We start from the raw sequence: 26442 nt of genomic DNA, 5'->3' as shown, positions 1-26442 counted from the left end.
CGTTAAAGTAATTTAAGAAAATATATGACTGCATGCTTTATTTCCCCAACATTATTCTGTCAGGAATAACAAACTGTGATTTATTCATGGAGATTTGTGACTTTTGACAAACTGTTCACATGCATGACTTTTCAGTTCCTGAGAGGTTTAAGGAACTTCAATGACACACAGAGATGCTTATTCATTATTTAGTTTTAAATAATGAATATCCCTATGCAAGTCTCTTGGTTTCCTAACACATAATCAGTAATAAAGCAAAAAATACCAGAAGTCTACAAATAAGTCAAACAGGAATTTATCTAGCCAGCCAGCCACCTAGAAAAAAATGGCTTCTGCTCCCTTCTTCTCCTTGGGAAGCATACCCATAATCTTCTCCAAAAACGGACAGAAAAAAGTAAGAAGATTTTGTAAAAATAGAATTTTGATCTGTAGTCGTCATTAAATGGAGAAAATAATTTGTGATTTAAGAAAAAAAATTAACTATATAAGGTGCCTTAACTTAAAACAGTGTATTTTTAAAATAACCATCCTTAAAATTAATCCTAGAAAGTAGAAAAAGTGTAAACCAATATTTCTAATTACATAATCTCAGAGACAGTATTATATAAATTACATCGCATTTTATTTACTGTTTCTTATTGCCATGGATGGTTGGTAGGAATATGAAAAAGTATTTTTCATAGGTGCTTGACTTAAATTATAATGTATACAAATTAGCCTTTAGTAACAGCGATCTGAACTAATTGAAGACAAAGTTTGGGGCACTGGCATATGAAGTATTGAAAATTTGTTATCTATATTAGAGCTGTTTGTCTACACTATGTAGTTTAACAGTATATACAATTGTTAGTGTTTATTAACCGTCTATTATAGTATTTGGATGAACCAACTTAGGCTAAAAAGAAGCCTTAATGCTTGTATGAGTTTTGTATTACAAAACATGCAGTTGTGTTGATACAAATTAGATCAAAAAGTTGTGCTAAATTTGGGTGTATTGCAGCCAAAAGTTAGAATTGTTGAAGAATGGAATGTTCCACCATAACTTGTATGCATTGTAACACAGTATTAATTGACATGATTGTTACTTTTTAAAAAATGTTGTACACACAATTGTCTCTTTAATCTTAGCATACAACATTTTAATTTAATTTTATGCTTGTATTTATTTCATTATAGTCATTGTCTAGGGCAACAGTCCTGAAAATGTAGGCTAAGGGCGGAAGCTGAAGCCCAAATCCTGCTGCCCAGGGCTGGCATTAGATGTGGGGAGTAAGGCTGCGGCTTCAGCCCTTCACCGCAGAGTTCAATGTACCTCTCTGTTGCCCAGGGCTGAAACACTTGGGCTGTGGATTCAGCCATGTGGGGGTATATGTGTGTTACAGCTATGTAATAATTTTTTGTCAGAAGCGAGTTGTGGTGCAATGAAGTTGGAGACCCATTGGGTTAGATCAGGAGTGGGCAATAATTTTTGATGGGGGAGCCACTCCAAGATTTTGGTAAGTGGTCAAGGGCCACAATTGTCTATAAAGGAGGTATGGGGCCTGGGACAGGCATTGGGTGCAGAAGGGAGTGTGGGGTATGGGACTGTGGTGCAGGAGAAGATGTGGGATCTTAGAGGGAGTTTGGGTAAAGAAGAGAGTTGTGACCTGGGACAGAGGATTGGGGTGCAGGTTCCAGGAAGGGGTATGAGTACAGGAGAGGATTCTTTTCTCGGGGAAGGGTCTGGGAGGGAGTTGAGATGGGGTGGAGGGGTGTGTGGAGTGTTTTGGTGGTGACCTGGGGCAGGGAGTTGGAGTGTGGGAGGGGCAGGGGTGCTAGTGGAAGGCTCTGGCCGGGAGGTGCTTACCTAAATGGCTGCCGGCCAGCAGCCCAGTGGGAATCTCAGGCAAGCTCCTTGTCTGCTACAGCCCCTAGGCTCAGAGTGGTTGGCTGCTCCATGTGCCTCTCTGAAGCAGAGGGAGACTTCACTCACTGCCCCTGTCCCCAGCACAATCTCTTAGCTCGCATTGGCTGGAACAAGCCAGTGGGAGCTGAGAAATTGTGCTGGGGACAGGGAGAGCCAATGAGAACTGGCGAATGGGAGCTGAAATATTGTGCTGGGGGTGGGGGCAGCATGTGAAGCTTTCCTCTTTTTCTCCTCCCACCCAGCACAGAGAGGCAGATGGAGCAACCAGCCACTCTGAGCCCTCAGGCTGCTCCCTTTGTGAGTTTGGTGGGGCAGCCACGGAACTGATCTTGCTCACCCATGGTCTACTCTAGAGCTTTAATAACTCAAAAATATTGTAAGCTACATAGTACTATACATTACCTTTTGACATAGCCTTCTGTAAGTACATATTAGGAGATGAAGCAGTTAACAGTAAAGCTAATTGAGCTGAGAAATCTTGCATGTAATATTTCAGCAAACTTTCACTGCTACTATGGTTTATATAGTTTATTGTACAATCTAAGATTGGTTTACTATGCACTTGTCATATAAACTGTTTTCATGGACTCAGGTTTTCCTGTCACACAGTAGAACACACTGTTGCACATGTCTGTCTAGTATTTTCCACAATCTTATGTTCTTTTGTACTTTTTGAGGAATAGTATTGTGATCATGTAATTAAAGACTACCTCAAAGCTATTGCAAAATTGGGCAAGTTTTCTAAAAGATAAAACAAAGAGAAGCTTCACTCTTCCAGACTTCCGCTCTTCATTCTGTGATCCTGCAAAAAAAATTGGCAGTAAGTGAGAAAATTCCATAATCTAAACAAACAATTCCAGTCGCTACCTGAACACCCTGTCCTACAGACTTTAGAAGTCATTTGGGGAGAATTCCTGATTTGTGAGCCTCAATCTTTGCAATGCTTCTGAATTGTACTAAAGCAGGACTCCCTCTTGCTCACCTTGCACAGTGGTCACCAGCTCTTAGCTACTTGTTTACATTGGACCTCTATAGACTGGACTTCCATTGTGCAGCAACATCTGTGATCTGGCATCCTGGTGGGTACTCTTGGGCTGGGCTGGAGCACTCATGGGGAAAACCTGGGCTTCGTGCTCAGCAGCTCCACCCTATCCAGAGCTTTTGGAGCGCTGCAAATAGCTTACGGAGGAAGAGGGAGGGGGAGGGACCCTGGGGGGAAAGACAGAGTGGCCACAGAACTCCACAGCCTGCAGTCAGAAGCACAACCCTGCATTGGGGACTGGGAGGGCAGCCTAGTGTCCGCAGAGTCAGGTGTGCACTAGTCATACTGTGCTTCTGGCCCCTTCCATGAGGCTCCACAGCCACCCTGCCTTTCCCCAATTACCCCTAGTCCTTGTTTGGTCCCCAGGTTAACGCTGGGCCTTCTGCTGCCACTCGAGTGGAGCCCTGTAGCTGGGGTAGGGTGGGAGGGTAGGAGTGCTGCGGGGCTCCAACTGCAGCAGAGGGGCCGGTGTTAACCTTCCCTTGTCCTGCAAACTCCCTGGTTTGGGACCGGATATGTGCCAAGGGTGTTGGACCAGGGAGATACAACCTGTACCTTAAAAGGTCATCAGAAGTTTTGCTCGTGCTTTAGCTACATGTCACCTGCATTACACTGTTACGTAGCTAAATTAGTACTCATACCCTAGGCCAGCATTTCCCAACTGCTGGGCCACGAACTACTGGCTGCCACAAACTGCTGGCTGCCAGGAAACGGCAGCTTTGGAGGCCAGGGCTAGGCTACATGGCCCAGTGCCTCCTCTCCTGCTGCGACTGTTGGGAGAGGCATGTCCTACCCTGCACTTCAGCCAAACAGTGCCAGGCAGGATATCTTCTCGGACACTGAAGAGCAGGTTTGCTCTGCGGCAGGTGGGCCACACAAAGTCTGGCACGGCAGCAGTTTTATTTTCAAAATTATTTTCAGGATTTGAAACCCCACTCTTTTGTCCTGTTCTCTCCCGCTCCCTGGGGGAGGACAGGGCACCAAGTAGAAAAACTCGCTGAGCTAGCTGCCTGAGTCCTGCTGATGATTCACTAGCTACCTCTTTAAAAGAAAGGGGGAAGGAAGGAGCAGAGCATGACAGGCACCACTTCCCTCAAGGAGTGGGAGAGTGGTGCATGGTGTTTTAAGAATACAGTACTGCTTTTCCCAGATATAAGGGAGTAATAAAGAGAAGAGCATTCCAGCAGCAGCCTCTGCCTGCTGCCAGCCTCCACCCGCTGCAGGCAGAGGCTGCTTCTCCATAGCCTCCCTACCTCCCTCCCCCCCACTGCCTCTAATAGAGATAGCAAGGGGGGAAGCGAATAGTTGAGTAGTCAAGTACTCATTAGCATCACTAAAAGCAATGCAAGTTGAATTGTCCTGGCTTTCGTGGAAGGGATAATAGCCTTGGTGTATTTTTATCTGGGCTGGTATGTTTTGAGCTCAGAATAGCAGGTGTTGAGGTCACTTTTCAGGTCCTGATTAACATCAGCTGATTTGAGTTGGAATGAAAACAAATGTAGCAGTCATTTCGCCACTCCCACTGTAATAAATTATTCGTCAGAACTCAGATTGCGTAGTCATGATGAGTTATTTACCAGTGTATAAAAAGGGATAATTTCTCCCTTCTTCAGGGGGTAGCTGAGTTAGTCTGTACATGTAAACTGAAAAAACAACAAATAGTCTGGTAACACTTTATAGACTAACAAAACATGTAGATGGTGGTATGAGCTTTCATGGGCACAGCCCACTTCTTCAGGTGACCGGAGTGTTGGATGTCTAGGACCAAAATAAATACAGGAGACGGGAGAGAGGTGGAAGAAGGAAAAATTGGGAGGAGGGGGAGGGACAAGAAAAGGCAATGGGTATTAGCGAGACACTTTGAAAGAGGGAGGGAAATCAAGTGGAAATACTGTATATATTTATGTTCTTTAAATCCTAGTAGTATGGAAGAGTGTGATATAGTTGGACTTTTGTTGGTTGTCAGAATAAATATAAAATGTATGTTAAAGCTGGATTTTTATATTGATAAATATTTGAACATTCCTCCATATAATGAGAGGTCGATATATAGTATTATAAAATGGGAGGGGGGAGTAAAGGTTAAACTAATATGAAAACTGCAAACTACTCTGAAGTATGCAGTCTAAATCTTGTCTTAGCTATGCATGGAGCTAATACATTGAGTTACTGTACTGTCTCTTGGTATGGCAGGCCATATGTTCATCTTGGTCGAAAACCAGAGTTAGGGTGCAAAATAATTAGATCTAAAATTGAGCTGCAGTGTAAAACTAGTAGGATTTTTTTCTGCTTCTGTATATTAAAAGTACTTAAGATTTGTGTTCTATTAAAGGGTTCATAGAACAGAAGGATGTCTGAATAAAAATTCTGTTCGTCAGCATTTATTTGCTTTAAAATTAATGGGTATGTGTTTCCCTTAGAAATAAAGCCCAGTTTCAGTCTTTTTGGCCACCTTGTTGTATGTCTTTCAGATTTAGTTTCTGACTTTATTCAGATGAGACTCTGCTAGTAGAAAAATGTTGCTGGCCCACTGTACAAAATATTCTATGGAGCTTGATATTACTTGGCATTCTTATATTGCATGATCTCTATTATCTCATAGTCTACCAATTTTTAAAATATCTTTTGACTGTCATATACATTATAAGTTTTAGAAAGTACTATTGTCTTAAAAGCAATTCATACGTCCAAACACTAAATAAAAAAGTTAATTGTAAGAACAATTAACATTTTAATAGCAATAAATATTGTGCTAACTCTGGCTGGCTGTATTTTTACTTCTGTGGGTCTTTGACTATTAGCATGCATGACTATTTCTTCTCTCCCCTGATACTGTGATCACTATCATGGCTTAAACTGGAATCTAATAAATCTTGCTGTGTATCTAAAGAAAGGAAAGGCAATTTCTTGTTCAGGAAGAACAGAATGTTTTGCTACAAATGTCTGTCTACTTGGGATGTTGTAAGGTCACCTTTTAAATTAGTCATATTGCATGGAAGGTACTGTGCATTGTAAAACTGAGGAACATGTTCACCTTGCACAATGCCTGTGGGAAAGAATGTTATCATATAATCTTTGTCCTCCAATTGAGCAATATCTGAATATTGTATTAGCAATTCCTATCTGGCCACTCAAATTGACAAAGAGCCTATACACAGTTTGATCAACCCCAAACCCATTATCAAATGTGCTGAAGAAGAGAATAAATGTTGTGAAGAAATAAAGGTAGTTGGAAGTCAGAACGTAGACTCCAGTGAGTTAATTTTTTTTTAAGAGAAAATTGTCATCTTATAAAGGGGGAGCTCTGAATTCAGGAATAACTTATGACCTTGCTTCAGAAATGGGTGCTAAAGCTTTTGTGACACATTGTGCTAAATTGCAAATTATGATTAATTGCTCATTCACATTATACAGGAAACCCCCTTCCCCTACAATTCCATGGTCTGGAAATCTGCACAGAATCACTTATTAACAATGAAATGTATATAATGTTTTTCAGTGCACATAGTTTAGCATGGAGTTGTGAAATGGGCAACTGTGTGACCCCATAAAGATAACACTTCAGGAAAGGGTGAGGTTAGAGTGGTAAAATGTAACCCTGGTGACTGATCTGTTGCATCGCATTGAGTATGCAAAATGTATTGTGGTTCCACACAATCCCAAACCATCTATTTTTAATTAGAGGAAATTGCTTTAGTTCCACATCAGTTTTGTCAGTTACTGTCATCAACTTTAATAATATTACCTTACTTTGCAGTATCTAGTAGGTGGCACTCAAGACCTGCATATTTTGCCATTCTTTATTTGTAATGGTCCAGCACCATACTAGCATGCTTTCTGAGTGGCTTTGGTTTAGTTATGCCACATATGGCATAAAGCATATGATTCTAATCTTAGCATTTCATAAAATATCAGAATTTAAAACTAGTCCCTCATTCTAAAAGTGCTGCTTTACATTTCTTTAAGATTGAGGATGGCGAGTCCTGTATCTTGCACCAATTTTATTTTTAGCACTTGTACTATTCTGTTTTATTGCACTAGTGTGATTGGATAAGTGTCTTGGCCTTGTCTAACTTGGTCAAACCATGTCAAATGTAAGACATAAGGGTTGTTTAGGATAATTTCTGTCCCTTTAGTTATTCTGTGTTCCCATGTAATCCAAACCTTGGGTTACACTACTCACTAGCAGATGAAATAAGGAAATAGTACTTGGGTATATCAGTTATATATATTGGTGCAACGTCAGTGTCATTCCTTTTTTGTTCATATTAGGTTAATAGTCTTAATATAGTCATCATTAGTAGTATTGATGAGAGAGTTTTTTTATCAGAAAAAATGTTAATTTTTGCTAGTAGTTACTAGGTGAGAATCTTTCCACTTTAGCTTCTGTAGTTTTTGTCGCTGGCTTTTATTTTGGCTCAATTCTCAATCTCTCTTAAATGAATAAAGGTAAGAGCTTCTGGGCAGTTAGTCTGCTGCTCAGTGATTTTTTTTTTTTAACCTTTCTTGGGAATGACTCTGTGTTGATATCTTACATGAGGAAACCACCAATGTCAGTGTCTAACATTAAAATAAAAGCCATGTTAGTAAAAGTTCTGCAATTTCAGAGCAGATATTTAGCTAAATATTATGGTTATGATCTACTCTTGAACATTTAGGGAAATAATCTTATTGGATTTTTTCTCTTAATTGGGGTAACTAGAATTTGCTTTGTGAATTGTTCTTTCTCACTGCTCTTTTTGTTGCTGTTGTGAACCTTATTATGAAATAAGCCACAGATTTTTTTTGAGCCATCTTTATAGTTTTCCAAATCAGTAGTTCTTCTGTTTGAGGCCTCCAGGCGTCAAGACAGATGCAGCTTTAAGGGAGACATTATTTCTGTGAGCATCAGACAAAACAAATAGACTGTGATCCAGTCTGTGTAAGTCACTACCAAAATGTGTGGGATTTTTATCAAATTATTTGTGAAATATTTGATAGAAAAATATTTGACTGAAATACAGAGAACAAAATCTAATGTTATGTGTCTAGAAACTGTTCTGGTTATAGATCTTTGTCTGCTGGTCACTTTTTGTCTCTTTGAAATGACTTTATCTAATCAGTGATTGCTGTCTTTTGAACAATAATTACAGAATAGACTTGGGTCAGCAAGTAGGGTACTAGCTCCAGTGTAAACAGATATCAAGACAACAATGTAGAAAAATGGAAATATTTGAAGGGGGTAGAAACCCTTTGAAAATTCAAAGGAAACTTTTCTTGGATTGTTTTCTAAACAAAAATGGTAGTCTCATCTATTCTGTTTTGCTGTTGTTTCTATTTATTCTATTTTAAATTCACTAACGTAAATGTTGACATGTGTGGTTAAATTGAAGATTGCTCTCAAATAATGAAGTTATGTGAAAAAAGCAAGTTACTGTGCCAACACTCCTGTTTCTTGATAGTTTTTTCTTCGGTACTGAAAGAAAGAGTAGACCCTAGCTGACACTAAATTTTAAGTGTTACAGAGAGAGATTTTAATTCTTCAAAAAGATTGCTGAGGTGCAGGATTATTGGGTAGAATAAAATTAATTTTTCCTTTTGGAAGAAATTATACATTTTATTCAATTATTGTACACTCACTACCTTTAAGTCTTTTGCAGTTTGGGAAATGCTAGATTTGAAATTGCAGTCATCATTGAAGCTGATCCTGTGCAATAAGATCTCACACTAAATCTTTCTGCTTAGGGCTATGCCTGATATTGGATAAATATGCCCAATCAATTTAGTTCTGTTGACTCCTATTCTAAAAACATGGAGCTCAATAACATACATTCCTTTGCTGCGTAAGACCGCATATTAGGTGTTTTGTGTTTATAATTTAAAATGTGACATTGTTTATTTTATATAGCTAGATCTTTGTTTGAACTTTTATAAGATGCTTGTATGTCTAAATTCTTGGATGTAGTCTTAAGAAAAAAATAGTGGAAGGGTTATATAGTTATTCTGCATAATACTTTTCCAGGTAGTCTGATACCTCAATTGAATGACTTTTATATACTGTGTAGAGTGAAGTAGAAATATCTATATTCTATACAACTCTTAATGTAACATTAAGATTACTCCTTTTTATGCAATATTTAAATAAAATTTTAATTATATTCTGTTAAAAATGTAAATATCTCAGAATGCTTTTGAATACATTGATTGCCCTTAATATGTCTAATTTCTTATGAAGATCTGAGTCAGAATTTGGGAGTGATAACTTTTTATACTTTATTCCAAGGAATCCATTCTAAAATCCCGATTCTGCAAATATTTTATACTGCCTAAGTTCTGATACTACACTCATCACCATAATGTGTGAGCTATGTCCAGTAATGCATTAAGCAACATGGCTGTCATGTGTTATGTATTCTTGCATCCTCTCCCCAGGGGAGAAGTGCGTGCAATAGTTGATTTGATTTTGGTAATGATTTTTAATATATGTTGCTGTATGTTTGTTAGAGAAGTCAAGGTCAAAGAAATGTGCCTTGCATTTGGAATGGAAGATGGTAAAATGCTGGGAAGTTGGTCCTTAGTTCTTGAGGGAGTTTATTTCATAGTCTTGGACCAGAGTCTCAAAAAGTTCTGTCTCCCATACAGATAAGATGTACTCTTATTGTAGAGAATGCCATTGAGACAGAGGAGTGTAGTTGTTGCCCACAGTTTTTATCCTGAAAGTTTATGTAGTCTTCTAGCTATCTGGAGAAGGGGCCATACAATGTTTTGAAGTTGATTAGCATTCTGTGATAAGCCAGTGTGGATGGATTCATGTGCTTGCATTTCTGCAGAGATGTTTTTCAGTATTGTGTGTTAGTTGGAGTTTGTGTTGTAGGCTTCAAGCCTAGGTGCATAATATTGTAATTCAATCGAGAGTTGACAAAGACATGCATAACAAAGGCAAAGTCATCTGCCAGGATAAGATGAAGTCTCCTAGCCAACCAGAGATGGCAGGAAGCATTACTGGCAGATATACAAAATTGTTTAGGATAGTCAAGACAGAAGCAGATTGTGAGGGACTCCAAGAAGATCTCACCAAACTGAGTGATTGGGCAACAAAATGGCAAATTAAATTTAATGTGGATAAGTGTAAAGTAATGCACATCGGGAAAAATAACCCCAACTATACGTACAGTATGATGGGGGCTAATTTGGCTACGACAAATCAGGAAAGAGATCTTGGAGTTATCATGGACAGTTCTCTGAAAACTTCCACGCAGTGTGCAGCGGCGGTCAAAAAGGCAAATAGGATGCTAGGAATTATTAGGAAAGGGATAGAAAATAAGACACAGATATCTTACTGCCCCTGTATAAAACTATGGTACGCCCACATCTTGAATACTGTGTACAGATGTGGTCTCCTCACCTCAAAAAAGATATTTTGGCCTTGGAAAGGGTTCAGAAAAGGGCAACTAAAATGATTAGGGGTTTGGAACAGGTCTTATATGAGGAGAGGTTAAAGCAACTGGGACTTTTCAGTTTAGAAAAGAGGAGACTGAGGGGGGGATATGATAGAGGTATATAAAATCATGAGTGGTGTGGAGAGGGTGGATAAAGAAAAGTTATTTATTAGTTCCCTAAATAGAAGAACTAGAGGACACCAAATGAAATTAATGGGTAGCAGGTTTAAAACTAATAAAAGAAAGTTCTTCTTCACACAGCGCGTAGTCAACCTGTGGAACTCCTTGCCTGAGGAGACTGTGAAGGCTAGGACTATAATAGAGTTTAAAGAGAAGCTAGATAATTTCATGGAGGTTAGGTCCATAAAAGGCTATTAGCCAGGGGATAAAACGGTGTCCTTGGCCTCCGTTTGTCAGAGGCTGGAGAGGGATGGAAGGAGACAAATCGCTTGATCATTGTCTTCAGTCCAACCTCTCTGGGGCACCTGGTGCTGGCCACTGTTGGTAGACAGGATACTGGGCTAGATGGACCTTTGGTCTGACCCAGTACGGCCGTTCTTATGTTCTTATATGGTTTTGCAGAGCTTAATGTCAGTGAGGAGTCCAAGAATACATCAGAATTAGAGACTGAAATGTCCAATTACATGTGTTGATCTTCAAAAAAGGGAGAAACCCCATGCTTGGCTGCAAACTCTTGGAAATATTTTCTTCTGCCTACCAGCATCATCTCTGTTTTATTGTGTTCAGCTTTATCTAGATATGCAGCCTACTTTACATGAGTGAAGTCTCATTGACTTAATTTTGTTCTGGTATGGTGGTAAATCTAAGAATAATTTTATGTTGAGCAGTTCAAATTATTTTTGTCTTTAGGGCACTTAATACTATTGTTTCTGAAATTAACAACATCTTCAAATATTATCTTTATTTTTTTCTCTACACCAGTCACAGTGTATTGAAGAGCTCATCTTTTGGATTTTAGCAGTGGGGTGCTAGCTAAACTAGTAAAATAAATTCATTTTAAATTTAGTGATGGAGAGAGAATTTATTAAAATCAAATGTCACCCTTTCAGCTGTAAATATCCTTCCCTTTTCTCATCTTCCTCTGTTTTATTTCCATTTAGCTAATCCCCCTCCTAACCACATTATCCATCCAAATATCATGGAACTAACATGACATTTGCTCTTATGTTGATCACTTTGCTTATATGTTATGTCCCTATCTTGTCCATAGGTTTGTTAGCTCTTTGGGCAGGAACAGCCTACTACTGTTTTTGGGCAGTGCCTAGTGCAAGGGGGCCCTGAATCTGGTTTGTTCCTGGGCACTGCTGTAATAAACATGATTACTATTACCAATACTACTGTTGTAGTAGAGGGCCAAGTTCTTATTGTAGAAATGGAAGACCAGTTCACTGATTTCTAACAAGTTATTAAGGATATATAATTTACAGAGAACCATGTCATTTATTGAGGACTTGGGGCTGTCAGCCCCATGGAGCTGACAGCTTGCAACCCACATGTAGTTGCCTTGTGACCCTGTTTGAGAAAACGTGATCTAGAAAGAACAACCTTTTATTTTCAGTATTGAGTTACCTTTATATACAGCTGCATTTACTCCCCACATGGCTACAGGTCTTGCCAGTCTTACTACTGTATTAGTTCAAGAAAGATCTGGATAGGAAATGCAAAACTTTCTGGAAGGAGAGGAGACACAGAATCAGCTTGCTGAGGCTGCGTGGATCCAAAGAGCGAGGAAAACTTAATTTTCTGGAAGTTTAACATGTAACACACAAGATTGGCTTTACTGCACAGAGTGACAAAGGGAAAGTGACCTAACATGACTCCTCTCTTACCTGATAAATTAATTCCCTTCTATTTGGCAACATGGGAAAATCTAACGAGGGACGAGCCAGCAATTTAAAAAGAAACAACACAAGACTTAGCCAGTACTCAGCCTTTAGATCTATCTGTTTGTGAAGATCCCATCTACAAGATATCGTAAGAGAAAAGATTCTTATCTCAGGAAGTGCTTCAAAGAAGATAACTGAAATTATTTAATGTACTACTACTATGAAAAGGGACACTTTTTTAAAAAACAAAAACAGCCATGAACAAGGCATTGCTAGGCTTATTTTCAGTCTCACTGATTCAATATCAAATCTCCTGAGTTGACAGGTAAATATAGCATTTCTAGTTTCCTTTAGACATAACTGCTAATAGTTTGAAGGTGAAATGAGGCCACTTGTACCCACTCATTGTCCCTGAAGGCTAGTGATGTTGCAGACACATTAAGAGACTTATTTGGGCTTTAGAATCAATTATTGGTGGTGATACATTTGAAGGAAAGTATTTATATGGACTTGGGGTCAAGAACAAAAGTCATCTTTTCATTTGTAAATTCTGTATATTTGGTCTAGATTCTGAGAGACAATAAAAATCTAACCCCGTTATGCCAATATTCAGTCACTTTTCAAGAGTAAAACTTCACCTTATATTGTATAGAGATTTTACATATATTTGCAGACTACATACATTTGAGAGAGACACTAACTTTGTGAAATATGGTTCTTTATCTCAGAGATTACAAAAAGGGGGGGGGGGGAACAGCCATTCAGGGGAGGGGATTGGTAAACTAAGATTTGTGGGGAAAAAATCTTAGTCTTGCATTTACACCCTATTATCCAATGCGACATGTTTCTAAATAATTTATGACTGTCCTGAGCCTGGAAATATGGTTGTTGTTGCCCTTTCTTGTGTATAATGTTATAAATGCTAAAAATTAGATTAAAATGTTTCTTGATATTGGATTTTGAATAGTTCTTAGTAGTCAGCACACAGTTTCTGGATTTTTATTCAAACCTATAGTTTTACAGTGATTCTTCTTCAGTAAATATGGCTAATACTTTTTCCCCATGCTCACAAATTAGTTGAAAATCCTTTTACGGGTTGAACCTCGCTAACCAGAGCGTCCCAGTGAAGGGCTGATGGCTGGGACCCGTGCAGGCTGACAAGACAGCAGGCTGCCAGCAGTTGTGTTCCCTGGTGGGGCTGAGAGCCTAGCACATTGCAGCTGGACTGCCCATCAGGGCCAGTGGCAAAATCTGGCCAGTAAGTGGGCCATGGCTAGGAAGCCAGTAGCAGGGGATCCAGAAATGAGTTCCCCTGGTCTGGCAAAATCCCTTATCTGAGACCGGTCAGGTCCCAAAGGTGCCTGACCAGGGATGTCCAACCTGTACTCATTCTCAGTTTGCATATTAGTAAGTCATTAGCTTTAGCTGACAGTCATTGATGAAAAAGCTGATGTGAGCCTAAATGTCTGTTATAGCAAAATTATAATTCAGTTGAACAATTATAATATTACATGTGGTTCACTTAGTCACTTGCTGTGTTTTAAACTTCCAGTAGCAAAATAGTACTTTGCTAATGATTTCTTTACCATACAAATCAGGCTAGTTACACTGCTGCCTTGGTACAACAACATCCATTGTGAGCAGATGTCCCGGGCAGCACAGTGAGAAGACGCTTGGGAATATGATACAGAGAAAATCCTGTAGAGTTCAAACTAGTTTTACATTGAGTTGTGTGTTATCTAAAATCTCATATAGAAAGGATTATTATATAGTGTTCATTAAAGTATATGAAGTTACTTTATAATCTACAATAGTCAATCAATTTCAGACTTTAATTACATCTGAAAATAATTTTAATCAGCAAAATAAAACCAAAACACTATATATATGAACAGCTGTCTGAAAGGGAGAACAGAGGTATGAGGAAATTCTAAAAACTCAAAGATTTTGAACAGTTAAAACTCATCTGCTATCACTTCCAAAATACTAAGTGAAAATTCTGTGTAAAGCTTCATTTTGGCATGTAAAGCAATATGACATAGTGAATATGGACCTGGACTAGGATTTGAAGACCTAAATTTAGTGCCTGGCTCAGTTCTGTGCTATGACTTTAGAGAAGTCGCTTCATCTGTGTGTTAATCTGTACCCTCCCCACAGTTTAATAGCCTTCCTTCATTTACATTATAAGGTTCTTAGGACAGAGGACTGTCTTTTGCTGTGTGTTTTGTATAGTGGTCTACAGTGGGGTTCTGAGCTCAGTTATGGAGTCTGGTGCAACATTAATAGAGTGATTACTTGATTGCTAGAAGTCACTGTTACCATCCCATTTTTCCCTGTAGATACTATGGGCACATCTACACTACATGGAAGATTGATGCTGCTGTGGGCAATCTTCCGGGTTTTGATGTAGTGGGTGTAGTATAGATAGACACACTAAATCAAACTCAAAGGGCACCCCTGTCAGCACCAGTAGTCCCACTCCTCGCAAGAAGCCCATGGGAGTGTTTGCTCCTGATGACCTCCCGCTGTGTGGACGGAAATGTAAGATACGTTGACTTCAGCTATGTAATTTATATAGCTGGAGTTGTGTATCTTACTTTGACTTTATCATGTAGTGTATAGGCCAGACCTTTATATCTGAGTGAAGCACTTAAGCTCCCCTTTAAATAACCAAAATACATAGTTAAAATGATTGGATTGGAAAATGCCATTATTCTGTTTGTTCAAAGTAGTAAGCTGGAACTGTCTTTAAATAGTTCAGTTCCACTTCTCAAATTACAAAACTGTACCTTCAGGATCAAAACATCTTATGGCTTTCTTCCCCTAAGATATTGGAGGGAAAAAAACAATACAAAGATTTCCTGAAGGGTCACAGACTAATATGTAGTACACCAAGCAAAACAGTAAGATGGCATTATGGAAAACACATTGTATGCCTTCATGTGGTATTAAAATAAAGAGTGTTGCCTTAAATTGATGTACTTCTACATGAGCACTATGCCCCCATACAGAGAGCTAATTTTAATGGTTCAGGGAAGTCTTTTTGTTTTTTGTTTTGTTTTGTTAAATAGAAAATTTAGTCTTTTTGTTTTTTGTTTTGTTTTGTTAAATAGAAAATTTAGTCTTGATGCAGAGACATTGGCTCATGCAATAATCTTTAATTTCAGTTCTTTACATTACAATTTACTTGCGTATTCATAACTTTTGGATTTTTTAAAGTAGGACTGAGAATTTGATCAAAAAATACTTGGTCAGTTGGTCAAAAATTGTCAAATAATATCAAAATGTCAACTCTTTTAAAGCACTAATGTATTACAACAGTAACTATAACAACAACAACAAAATAGACTTTGATCTTAATTTGATTTAGCCTTAGATACTTGCGCGTAATAAAAAATGTACTTAGCTGAGTTATTTTTAACTAAGAAAAATGTGAAACCTAATGAAATAAAATTCAAAAAAAAATTGTCTTTTTTAGCAGTGGTAGATTAGCATTTAAATGTGAATGTTCAAAATTGAATGGTTACAAAAGAAAAATGAAATTAAACAAAGTAAACACATAGCAATTATAAAAGAAAATGTCATTTTAAAGTGCACTTATGTTAGCTAGGCAGCTAGCCAACTCTTCAAGCAACTTAATGTCTGTACATCTTCTCTCTGTATGTTTGGGGAGGAGATTTAATGACTAAGCCTTCTTTTCCATTCCCTTCTGAGTGAATTTCTGCACGTTTAATCTAGTCCGTTTATATTGTAACCCCTTGGGGGCAGGGACCATATCTTTTAATTTGCTTCTTTTTTTTTAAATTGCTGTGTACATTGATGGCCAGATATACAAATAAAGGTATACATACATACCACTTTCAATTCACTTTTTTTCTCAGCATATGTTGTTAATATGCAGTAAAATGAGTGATCATAGTATTTAAACAGGTTTACTAGCCCATTGCATCATGAAGCAAGGCCGGCACTTACATCAAGGAATTCTTGCCAGAATATTTGATCATGATCAAATTATAGCTAGTACATTGACTAATCAATTTACTGGTTTACTAAGTCTATTTATAAATTATTTTATAAATCATTACATTTTAAAAAGATTACTAAGTATCAGCAACTAACTAAATCATCTTCTACAAATGGTTTTGAGTTACATTTTCTGTTTTTCCCCCAAATACGTAACCACAAAATAAACCTTCAGTAGATACCTTCAGGCATCTCCACCCTAATTTGAAGTGGCAGGTGTCATTTTGCTTTTGTTGCATAGTCATCATTTCTCTTGTATATGTTCTACCTTACCATCTGCCTTGGAAAAGACATAAGCAGTCTGATTTAGACATTCTTCCCAAATGAGGCCAACTGTATAAACTTGCTATAAAGCTTTCTCTATACTTTTGTACTGATTTTGAAGAAGCTCATTAATTTATGAATCCTAACTTTCGTAACATATTAGCAACTAGATACACTTTTAAAATGTGTGTGCTGTGTTTTAAATTGCCTTTCCTATCTAAAAAGAGAAACATATTTTAAAATATGCTAAATTTGAAAGTATGACTTTTCTATTGTAGAAGGCATACAAGGGAAGACAGAACTCCCCAAAAATCACATAGTCATTATTTTATCCTTCTTCGTGTCTTGCCTCAGTACTGTGATGTCTGAGAATTACTGCCACAAACAGTGGTTGAACAGGTAGTGAGCTTTTACCGTATTTTCCGGCGTATAAGGCTACTGGGCGTATAAGACAACCCCCTAATTTTTTAGTTAAAAGATAGGGTTTCGTCTTATACCCCAGCGCCCCTCTGCCTCCCCGGCTTTGCTCCCGGTGTCCCTGGTCTGCTGGAGACGGTCCCCAGCAGACCAGAGGCACCGGGAGCAAAGCCGGCGCGCCTGGGATGCCCCGCCACCGGCTTCCCCTGAGGCTTTGCAAAGCCGCGGATGGGCCCCGCCGCTGGCTTCCCCCGAGGCTTTGCAAAGCTGCGGAGGGGCTCCGGCGGCGGGGCAGCCCAGGCGCACCGGGGCTATCCCGCCGCCGGCTTCCCCCGAGGCTTTGCAAAGCCGCATACCCGGCGTATAAGACGACCCCCGATTTTTGGGGGATGTTTTTTAACATCAAAAGTCATCTTATACGCCGGAAAATACGGTATCTATTATTTGTTATGCAAAAGCATTCTTGTTTTACTGTTCATTTATCCTTCCCTTCCAGCCACTTATTTTTCATACACCTTCTTGCGTCTTGTCATAACTCAAAATTGTAAGATCTCTGTGGAAAGGGACTTTAAGAAATGTTTTATGCAGTGCCCAGAACAAAGGGTTTCTGGTCTTGATGTGGAGGACCCTTTGTGCTACAGTAATAGAAATTTGGAAAAATCAGTTGCTGAATGTGTTGAAATGGAAAAGTGTGATCTTCAAGGCCTGCTAGAAAGGAACTGGGATTATTTAATCTGCAGAAGAGAAGAATGAGGGGGGATTTTATAGCAGCCTTCAACTATCTGTATGGGGAGGGGAGGTACAAAGAGGATGGACCTAGGCTACTCTCAGTGATGACAGATGACAGAACAAGAAGCAATGGTCTCAAGTCACAGCGGAGGAAGTAGATTTTGGATACTGGGAAAAACTATTTCACTATTTTGGTCTCTTCTAACCAAAATCTATGATTCACAGTTGCTTCTTGCATGGTGTCGATGTGACCATCACTGACTCTCTACTCTCCCATTCCCTCTTTCATGGCAGGGTATGTATTTTTGCAAGCCTATCACTAGAAGCTGTACAGAGGAAGCAGAGCCTCGATAGATCCTGCAAATGCCAATAGTTAAGGGAAGGATGTTTTGTGCCAGCATTTCTCAAACTGTGGGTGAGGATCCCAAAGTGGGTCATAACTCCCCTTGGCGTTTTCAGGGACAGGTTAGACTTGCTGGGGTCTGGGTCTGAAGTTGGATCCCCACTGTCTAGGACCAAAGCTTGGAGGCTTCAGCCCTAGATAGCAGGGTTCAGGTTGCAAGTCCCCTGCTTGGGGCTGAAGCCCTTGAACTCCAGCTTAGGCCCTCCCAATCGAGGGAAGTGAATTTTGGACAGACTCAGGCTTCGATCCCCTCTCATGGCCATGGTGCAATGAAGTTTGAGAACCTTTGTTCTACACAGTATGTCTCCAACAGCCACACTATTTGCACCTGTCCAAACATCATGCCAGATTCCTCTACACAAGATTGTTGAGCCATTGAGATAAGAAGTATTTGAGTCTTCATGATGACCAAGCAAAGTATAGGAATGGTATAAAGTGGTGGGGACTTTTTTGTTAAAGATAAGTGTTTTCAAGGACACAGAAACCTTTTTCCATCATACCCGGAACATCCAAGATTCCAGAAAAGGAGGCTGAGGCTATTTTATCATTTACAAATTGTGGAAAATCAAGCCGGTTCCTATTTAATAGATATTCTCAAGAATCCAATCCATTCCCTTTGTAGTTCCTAGCAGGAAAACTCAAGTCCCAAAGGAATGAGCAAAGAAGAATAAGTTTGGAATGGTGACAATGGCTGTTTTAATTAGGGATGTAAAATCCTGTTAAATCAGTTAACCAGTTGAATTATAAATTTAACCAATAAGCGCTTTAATGGGTGAGAGCAGGGGGATGCTCTGAGCTGGCAGGGCTGGAGTGGCCCTCCCTCCCGCCCAGGCTGCCAGTTAACCGTAATCAGTAATCATCAACTGGTTAACCATTGACACCCCTAATTTTAACTCTGCCATACATAACTGCCCAGTTTTAATAGATTGAGCAGAATCTTATTGGAGGCAAAAGATGGGTGCTGTATATGTCTCATCCACAGAAATCAGTCAAATAAAAGAGAGACAAGCTTTTGAGTTTTCACAGAGCTCTTCTTTATAGGGTTGCCAGGTGTCCGGTATTGAACCGAACAGTCCGGGGTTGTGGTTTTTTTTTTTTTTGCGTAACAACCCTCGGGGTCCTTTTTTCCCCTCAACAACTTTGGTCTCCCCCCTTTTTTTTCCTCAACAGAATTTTTCCCCTGATGGAGGTTTTTTTTTTTCTCTTCAGTAGCTCCTGAAATTTCAATAGAAAACTTTACAATTTTGTAATCAAGCAAGTTGGTGTTTTGTTCTTAATGTCTGTGGAATTCTTTTTTAATACAGCAGACTACACTTGCAGAGGTCAGTCATAGTATCAGAACTGTTTCATGTTATATGTTGTACAAAGAGGGGAAATGATTGAACCAGAATGGAATGTCAAAAGGAGACTGGCTGCAATGGAAAACAAAAATTGCCACTGGTAAAGTTCTGTTAAAGTAGATTATTAATGCATATAACTGTTAGAGTGACTCCAGCATTTTGCCAGTACGATCACTGTAGCTAAATATTTTTATTGAAAAAGAATGTAACTGAAAATAAGCCAGATAACTTCTTGTTCTCCAAGACAGAATGCCTTTGTACACTGTTTGTACATTTTATGCATTCTTCCTAAAATGGTGCAGCAGTTTAGCTCTGGTACGCTTTTTGTGAAGAAGGTAAAATGTATATAAACATTTCTGCATTCATATTTATTCACCTTCTCTCTGGGGCAACTACAGTAAAACTAAAAGAAAAGAAACTGTGTGAAGTTTATCCATATTTATATTTATAACAAGTGTATATGCTTGTATACCAAAAAATAGCAGTTTTAAATATTTAATATTTTAATATTAATAGTTTAGATTACAGCTGTAATCTTCACTTCTTATCTTCTTGAAAGTCACAAGGATTCATTAATACTGTTTTTTCATTACTTGTATTTCTGTAATACATAAAGGCCTCCTCTGAGGCTTAGACCTTATTGTGTTAGGCGTTCTATAGATACATATAAGGCATGGTCCATTCCCTGTATGATGTATAGTCTAAATAGAAGAGAGACAAAAGATGTGAGAGAGGAAACAGAGGCATAGAGGGAGAGCGTTAGACTTTCCAGAGTTAGAAAGTGGGGGTATGTCTACACTAGAGAAGTTTTTTTTTCGGAAAAAGGCTGTTTTTCCGAAAAACTTCATTTATGTCCACACTGCAATCACGTTCTTTTGAAAAAAATCAAAAGAACAGAAGGGTTTTTCCAGCATTGGAAAACCTCTTTCTACGAAGAAGAAGCCTTTTTTTCCGAAATACCTCTTTTTCGGATAAAGGCATGTGTGGACGGGGAAGAGGGAATTCTTTTGAAAGAACGGGAAAGAGGAAAAATAACAGGAAAGAGGAAAAAGAAGAGGAAAAAAATGACTCCATCCATAGTAATCACAGCTTACATGAGAGATAGCGTCCATTCAGAGTGGATGCTATCTTTCGAAAAAGCAGATCACTTCTTCGATGCGCTTTGGAAGTGTGTACAATCTCTTTCTGAAGAAGTTTTTTGGGAAGATATCTTCTGGAAAAACTTCTGAAAGAAGCCTGCAGTCTAGACGTAGCCTGGATAAGTGGAGGAGCTGGGAATAAAGCTTGTATGTTCCAAATTCTAGTCCAGTACACTACCCATTTGAATTACTTTCTGCTGTAACTTTGAAAACATTTACTGCTCTGGTACGTAAAATCTGCGCTATCCGAAACTTAAGCATCTGGAAAACTGTAGAATCCGGCAAATTTTTGACTCCGGCAAAAGGAAACTGGCCCTTTAAGTACTCCTGGGGGAGGTATGCAGCACATAACTGGGGGAGGGGCGAACGGCAGCTGGAAGCAAGCATTTCCGCTCCCCCCATGGCTCCTGGCACCCTTTATGTTGCAAGCCTTTATGCCCCACCCCCATTTATGGCAGACTCCTAACTATAGAATATTCCTGTTTGTTCTTATCCCTGCATTCTCTGTTCTGTTGGAAGCTTGTACTTACCCTCCCATGCTGACTGCAGGTGCATTTTGCTTATTCCAATAGTAGGCATGTGTGGTTAGCGCAAGCATAATCCTGGGTTGCCATATTGATAAGGGGAAAGGGGAAAATGACAGAGGGAGATTTACAAAGAAAAGAGACAGCAAATCCAGTGTCTGGGATTTGGAACCTATCTGAGTTAGGAGTTTGAATCTCTCATTCTATGTGCTTGCAAAAGCTAGAGTGGTCATAGATACAGCATCTGTAATCTATTTGGGCATGGGGGAGGGAGAGAATAATGTAACTGGCTTTCTAGACCAGCAGTGGGCAATCTAGTCTAGTGAGTGGGCTGCATAAATGGCTCTCCTTCATCTCAGGGGCCCTCAAGATTGTTGTAACCAAGATGGTCTCCTGGGATAGGACAGTTTTGCTAACTGCATTTGCATACCTAGAATTTGAGTTATGTGCCGCTTAAACCATAGCAAAGTTCTGATTGGATGCAGAGAGAGCACACTGCTCTTAGAGTCAGTGTGGTGTGCCATCAGCAAGCCCCTTACTTGACATGCCCCTGCTTTATGTGCAAGTCACTTTAGTATTCCTGGTAGGGGAAAAAACTATGCAGATGGAAAACAGTGGAATCTGGCAACCCTGTGCGTGGGCAGAGGTAGACAAAATGTCTTGTTGGCCAGCGTGGGATCTGGTGTAAGCTGGGATTGCTTCAGTACCAACTTGCTCTGGATTCTGGACCTATCCTCTCTGCGGCTCTGCAGTTTAAATGCAGTTTGCATGCCCAGCTTCTACTACATTTAAACTGCAGAGCTGCAGTGGCCCCTTATCAACTAATGGTGTACTTGACACAAATATTATTGAGTACATGATTAGTCATTTACTCACTATTAACATTCTTAGCTCTTTCTTTTCCTGTCAGATGATGTCAGAGATAAGGTTGTCAGTTTGTACAAGTTCTTCCAGGTGAACGTACTACCAGATCAGTCAAAATTACTCTCCAAAGAAGCCAAAAAAAATAAAAGTTCAGTCTCTCAAATGTCAAAAGATTTTTTCACATATATTTCTGATGATTTTCTAAGCAGAATATCAAACTTAATTATCAGCCTTTTAATATGGTAATAAGCTTGGTTTATATTGATGTAACTAAAGTAGATTTTATATGTTGGGCCAACATTGTAGGAGAGTGTGACTCATCACATACAAGTGATGCTTTAATGTACGGTAGACATTTTTCCTCTGAGACTAAACAGTCTTATACAATGTATTTCTTTTATATACTTGATATGGCTATGTAGTTGAATCAGCTTTTCAGATTTGCATTCTTGAAAAAACCATGACTTGAGAACATGAGTGTTGTAAAGATGATACAGAAAAAGTTTATACTAAGCAGATACAATTTTTATTTTATGAAATATCATGTAACTTACGAGCTTTTGAGTAATACATATAATACCAGTGTTCGGAAGTAACTCTTAAGTGTTTTAAGCACATATTTAAGCTTTAGCTATGATTTAATATTGATGATGGTTTGATTGTGAAGCATTATTAAAAAAAGAAAAAAAAAAGCTCTTCATTGATCCATCTGAGTTTAGGAACTTGATTCATTTGCTTGAATTAAACATCAGGATTCATTGACCAAAAATAACCCCAAACGCACTCCTGAATTTTGTTTCTTTTCTTTCATAGTTACTTGGACGATGTTTCTTGACAGTGATGCAGGTTCACTTTCAGTTTTTGTCACAAGCTTTGCAGAAGGTCCAGCCAGTGGCACACTCTTGTTTTGCTGAAGCTGTAGCTCAGGAAAGGAAGAATGCTACTGGGATGGGAAATTCTAATTTGAGCCCCACAACTGAACTAGAGGATTCAGTACGATCGTGGAGAGGAGCTGCAGAGGTATGGATGCCTTGCGTAGGCATGCGCAGCACATTTCATTAGGGTGTGCACCCAAAGATTTTTTTTTTAAATGTACTCTTTGACCCCCATTAGCCACGCCTCTGGAGGCAACACTCTCAGGGCAAGATGGAAACATGACCAGAAGTAAAAGGTGTCACGTGACATCCCCCCCCCCCCCCCCGCCAAGGACTTTTCCCACCATTCTCCTACCAACAGTGATTAGTTTGGCCCCCACCAAGCCCCCCACATGCAACTATGCTGCAATTGCATTAACCCAGTGTGTGTGACATTAACTCGGGGGTGGAGAGGCTGGAGGAAGTAAGAGTTTCCTCCCATGAGCAGAATGAATTTTGTGTTGTGCACCAGTACTGAGTTCATGTGGCTTTATTTGGATGTGCAACTGTGGCACCCAAGTTATTAATGAATATCTTATAAATGTCTACCTTTTCCCTCTGCTGCCATGTCTCCTCCCCTTGCTCCATCAGCTCCCCTGGTGCCTGCTGCCCCCAACCCCTCACCCTCCTCTGCTGTCCTGATGCCTGCCCTTCTCACTGCCCTCAGCCTTCCTGAGACCTGCCCCCCTCCACCAGTCCTTCACTCCCTCCTGTGACCACTCCTCCAGTAGCCCCACTCTGATCATGTGAGCTATCCCTCCTCATCCCCTCTTCTAACACCTCCCTCTACACACCAGCCCTGCCTCTCTCCTCTGGTGCTGGTCCTTCCCCTGCAGGTGTCTGCCCTTCTGCTTCACCCCCCGAATCCCCTGGCACCTGCACCTTCCCAGTGCCTCCCCCTTCCCTCACTGCCCCTGCCCCCTTTGCCCTCTTTTCCCCTGATCCCCACCCCCTCAGCACCCTCTGTCCCTGTTCCCCTCATGCCCCTGTGCCCTCACACACGCCTTGATCCATCCTCACCTTCCTCATGCCCACCCCTTCTTTCAAGCCTTCTCCCAGCACTTTCCCCCCTCTAGCCCCTAATGCCCTTACCCTCTTGTCTCCTAGCATCACCCTGTCCCCCCCCCCCCTCTGACACCTCCCCTCCTGGCTCCTGCCCTTTTCCTCATTGTCTCCACTTACCCCTTCCCTCCCACCCTTGCATCTCTCTCTCTCATCCACCCTGTCCCTTGGTGCCTTCCCTTTTCTTTTCCTGACCTACCCCCCTCCCATCAGCACAGGTCCCTTCCTCTCCTACCCCTTCTCCCTATTTTTCCCCCCTCTCTTCTCCCTCCCCTCCCCCTCCTCTCGCCTACCTTCTGCCTTCCAGTTTGCAGGGTGGGAGTCTGCTCTGATCGGACCTCAGAAGTCCCCGCAGCTCAGGCTCCAGACCACGTACTGGACCTGGAGCTGGGCTGCTTGGCATTCGCAGCCTCGGCCCAGCCGCCGTCCCGCCTCTAGCCAGGCTGTGCTCCCTCACGCCCCGCTTGGCGCGTCTCCTTCCACAATCTGTGGCTTGGCCGTTTTTAAAAACTTCGCTGCAACGCCATGCCAACGTGGCACTGCCCCCTCCATCACGCCGTGCGTGACCCCACCCCCCGGCTCCTCCCAATGCTGCCGCCTGGGTTGATGGCTTCCCTTTCCCCGGCCTGGTACTTTCCCCAGCCGGGGTCAGCTTGCTGGCCTCCTTGCTGGCGCCCCTACCGGCTCCGGTGCAGGAGTGCGGAGCCCAGTGGCTCTGTCCCACCAGGCCAGTCCGCTTCTGCATTAGGGTGTGCCTAGGCACACCCTGTGCACACGCCTATGATGCCTTGCTTTCAATTAAGTTGAATATTTCATCTTTTTAATAGGCAACTTTGAAATTAGTTGCCCTAATATGCAAACCTCTTCATATTTGTTTTGTATTAAAGGGACACTGAAGCTGAATTTAGTCCACTAAACTTGAATTGTGTTCTATATATAGATTTTTTCCAATGTTGAACCAATACTGTGCCTTATTTCTGATTATGCCTTATCATAAAGGCCACATCTCGGCTGAGAGAAAGAGGCTGCGATGGGTGTTTGGCTGGGATTGAGGTTCAGCAACTCTTCTGCTCACAAAGTGTGGCAATCCCTGAGCATCAGCTGAAAGAACTGAACATGAAAATTGACAGTGCTTTGCAGGTTAGTTACCTTAATTATCTCATTTTTTCCACATCTCTACTACAGTCAGGAGGTGGGGAATTGAAGCAGGGAAGGAATGTGTTACACAAAAACATGTAGCTCAATCAACTGAAAAAATGTTGTGACTTTGCTGTATTACTGTCTGTAGAAGATCGTGGATGTGCTGAGAAACATACCAATGTAAATTCATAGGCATGCTTTGCATCACTTGTTGATTATGGCTAACTTGTTTCTTAACCATTTTATAATATCAGGCATATAAAATCGCTTTGGAGAGTTTAGGCCATTGTGAGTATGCAATGAAGGCTGGCTTCCATTTGAATCCAAAAGCTATTGAAGCAAGTTTGCAGGTAAGAACCAATATGCTTTTTTTTCCCTCTGAAAATGAATGATAAAAAGTGGTAATTCCTTAAATTTTGTTCTTTATTAGCTTTTTATTTTCTCTGTCCTCTTCTGCTCATTGATCAATATTTTTGTCTTCAAGGGCTGTTGTAGTGAAGCTGAAGCCCAACAAACGGGAAGGAGACAGACTCCACCTCAGCCAATTCAGTGTGAACTTCCCACTGTACCTGTTCAGATCGGATCCCATTTTCTAAAAGGAATATCCTTTAATGAGTCTGCAGCAGAAAATCTGAAGCTGAAAACGGTAATGATCCTAAATCTAGCTTCTTGTAGAATTCGGTATTATGCAGTATTAAATTATAAATTATAAATGTAAATCAGTCATGTCAAATGCATTCAAAGGGTATTCACTGAGCTAGTGGAAAAATGGATTTCTAAATTGGGAGAGGGAGGCAAGATGAGAGTGTCATCCAAAAATTATTTGGATATTTATATCAGCATTTTCACCTTTTCAAGGTAAACTTAGCTCCCTATTTCTAGAAAAGTTAAAAATTGATTGCATTTTGAATTTTCAATTTGCAGTGTGTCTCATGCAGTGCTCTGTTGTATACTCTGGTTATCAAACTAATTTCCATATTTCAGTTTATATAGATGCATTTTATAATTTAGACTGTTTACAGGTAGCAAATATTTCAGGTTGAGAGCTGTTATATTTAACACTATGATGTGTATTTAATTTCCTTGAATGTGTCGTTCTGACAAATCTAAATGACAAGATGAGGACATTTGGGAACATTTTGTTTCCTGTTTATAACTTCAAAATATACATGCAGTAGTAGATTTTTTTTCAGATATATTTTATGCTGTTTTGAATCGTGTGTGTGTGACAGGCTTTTGTGACTTGCAGCACACGATGTTACAACTGATCAAAGAAGCTGGTTGCCATAATGGACTTACACCCCGGGATGACTCTCCTGTTACTGAAGTACTAAATCAGGTTTGCCCTTCTACTTGGCGGGGAGCCTGCAAGACTGCTGTACAGCTATTATTTGGCCAAGCTGGACTGGT

General features: G+C 40.2%; 1 protein-coding gene across 4 annotated transcripts in view; it reads left to right on the top strand.

The window, feature by feature from the left end:
• The window catches only part of GARRE1 (granule associated Rac and RHOG effector 1), a 99048-nt gene that overhangs the window by 46251 nt on the left and 26355 nt on the right, over positions 1-26442 (top strand). For all 4 annotated transcript variants that reach the window (XM_075940084.2, XM_075940086.2, XM_075940085.2 and 1 more), the window contains 5 exons: positions 22730-22936; positions 24892-25032; positions 25287-25382; positions 25517-25678; positions 26282-26440. In XM_075940084.2, the coding sequence (XP_075796199.1) occupies positions 22730-22936; positions 24892-25032; positions 25287-25382; positions 25517-25678; positions 26282-26440 (765 nt within the window). The remainder of the gene's footprint in view (positions 1-22729; positions 22937-24891; positions 25033-25286; positions 25383-25516; positions 25679-26281; positions 26441-26442) is intronic.

The sequence above is a fragment of the Pelodiscus sinensis genome, chromosome 12 (assembly GCF_052426305.1).
Source record: "Pelodiscus sinensis isolate ZL-2025 chromosome 12, ASM5242630v1, whole genome shotgun sequence".
Classification (NCBI taxonomy): Eukaryota; Metazoa; Chordata; order Testudines; family Trionychidae; genus Pelodiscus; species Pelodiscus sinensis.
The sequence above is the reverse complement of the archived record's forward strand: the minus strand, read 5'-3'. Positions and strand labels throughout refer to the sequence as shown.